The following is a 2,023-nucleotide window of genomic DNA, read 5'->3' as shown; positions in this document are numbered from 1 at the left end:
ATGTACATGTCTATCAGGAAAAGATTATCAGGCACAACCTAACTTTAAAAATGAATGGAGGAAAAATAAATAAATAAAACAAATAAAAATGAATGGAGGAGGCCTCTTAAAACAGTATTAAAGAGGTGCTTGGGTGGCTTAGTCTGTTAAGTGTCTGACTTCAGCTCAGATCATGATATCTCAGTGTCCTGGGATGGAGCCCAGCATGGGGCTCCCTGCTCATGGGGCTCCCTGCTCAGCCTGGAATCTGCTTGTTCCTCTCCCTCTGCTCCCTCCCCCCACATTTGTGTCTCTCTCCCTCAAACAAATATTTTTTTAAGTTAATAAAATATTAAAAACAGCATCAAAAGTAAACCAGAACATACAATTTTGTGTTTGTGCCCAAAGAGACTGTCTCCCTTGAAATTCCAACTTTACTGTTTATTCCTCCTACCAAATATGCAAAATAAACTCACTAGTGCTAAAAACAGAAGTGTTATCTCTATTGAAAGGTAAACACGATAGAAGGAAAGATTAAAATATTTTTCTTTCATCCTAATAAACTGAAAAGAAAAACTATGAACTACTCCAATACTGTTTCTGGATTTGGGGCAGTTTAAGTATTTCTTCTTTTCCAAGGTAGTGATTTTTTCCCTCCCCATACTGAAGATCCTTCTGAAAGTCACAGTGTGTATCTTTGGTACCAAACGATGGACAGGTGCTTTGCTATCTCCATTGGAAAAGAAGAGAGAAAAGGGCACAGACGTCCATTATTTAGAGTCTACCGTTAAGTTAATCTCCTTTATAATAAAACAATTCTGTTAAAGCACATATTATGCTAAGCGTATACAATGTGTGGCCAGTGTATAGTAGACCATATTTCACAAGACTTCATCTTTTCAAACACCACCAAAAACTGGCAAATAATTCAAGCTGCTCTTAGCCCAAGGTTAAACTGTTGAATACTAACAAAGTTTAGGGACATCTAATTAACTAGTTGCTATATGCTCAAAAGTAAACTAAAAGATGGGAGGCTTGTTTATCTCTACCTGCCCCTCCCCATGCCTCGCGATTCGCCCTCCAGAAGAGAGTCTAGTGTATGGACCACAGCCGCCTGGTGCCAGGAAAATAGGAGTGGGGAGTGAGGGCCAACCCGTCCCCTGGCTGGCCTCGCTGGGCCCGCAACCCGGTCTGGCTGGCAGCCCGGAGGTGAACAGGACGGAGACGGCACCGACGGACGGGACGGACAGACGCGACAGGACGGACGGGACGGCCAGAGAAGCAGTGCGTCCTACCCGGAGGGCTCCCTCCCAGGGCCGGCGGAGTACCTGCTCCGGTCATCCAGGCTGCGGTTGTCGGCCGCCGCGGCGCGCCAGTCAGGCAGTGTGCTGGCGCACAGCACCACCATGGACACGATCACGAACACGACCGACACGCTGGCCAGGATCTGCGCGGCCAGCGACGACGTAGGCTCCTCGAAGGTCCGCCGCATGCGCTCGAGCCAGCGCCTGGAGGGGGCCGCCTCGGCCCCTCCAGGTCGCACCTCGTCGCGGCCCAGCGCGCCCGGCTCGTCGGCCGAGTAGAAGGTGTAGGTGTCGGACATGCGGTCGTCGAGGCGGCGCTGGCAGCAGTACTCCAGGTGCGCGCCCTCCAGGCCCCAGTAGATCATCTCGTTGTAGAAGGAGAGCTCGCACATCCGCGGCGCGAAGCGCAGCTTGCCGTGGCCGCGCACGTAGAGCAGGATGAAGCCGAAGGCCTCCGAGTGCCGGTCGAAGAAGTACTCGTTGCGCTCGCGGTCGTAGTCGTCGCACACCTCGAGCACGTCGCGCTCCGAGCGGCAGCCGTGCAGCCGGCTCACGCGGCGCAGCGGGAAGTCCTTGAGCAGCTCCCGGGACAGCGAGTACCGGGCGCCGCCCACGTTCAGCACCACCGAGGCCGCCCCGCTGCGCCCGAAGGTCATGGCTGGCCGCCCCGAGGCCCCGAGGCCCGAGGCCGCCGCCCCCCGGCCGCCGCGCGGGGCCTGCCTGCCGTTGGCCGACGGGGG

The 2,023-nt window shown here is 53.9% G+C and overlaps 1 protein-coding gene across 1 annotated transcript; it reads right to left on the bottom strand.

The window, feature by feature from the left end:
• Window positions 1–918: 918 nt before the first annotated feature.
• On the bottom strand, window positions 919–1,999 carry LOC117800473 (potassium voltage-gated channel subfamily G member 3-like). The gene has a single exon (XM_034653014.1). It carries the CDS (start codon window positions 1,937–1,939, stop codon window positions 1,271–1,273), a length of 669 nt encoding a protein of 222 aa, XP_034508905.1. The 5' UTR covers window positions 1,940–1,999; the 3' UTR covers window positions 919–1,270.
• Between the last annotated feature and the right edge of the window lie 24 nt (window positions 2,000–2,023).

The sequence above is a fragment of the Ailuropoda melanoleuca genome, unplaced genomic scaffold (genome assembly GCF_002007445.2).
Source record: "Ailuropoda melanoleuca isolate Jingjing unplaced genomic scaffold, ASM200744v2 unplaced-scaffold70900, whole genome shotgun sequence".
NCBI classification, from domain to species: domain Eukaryota; kingdom Metazoa; phylum Chordata; class Mammalia; order Carnivora; family Ursidae; genus Ailuropoda; species Ailuropoda melanoleuca.
The sequence above is the reverse complement of the archived record's forward strand: the minus strand, read 5'-3'. Positions and strand labels throughout refer to the sequence as shown.

Excerpts from the sequence above, each read along its gene's own strand:
- LOC117800473 (XM_034653014.1), bottom strand. The coding sequence starts at position 1,939 with ATGACCTTCGGGCGCAGCGGGGCGGCCTCGGTGGTGCTGAACGTGGGC.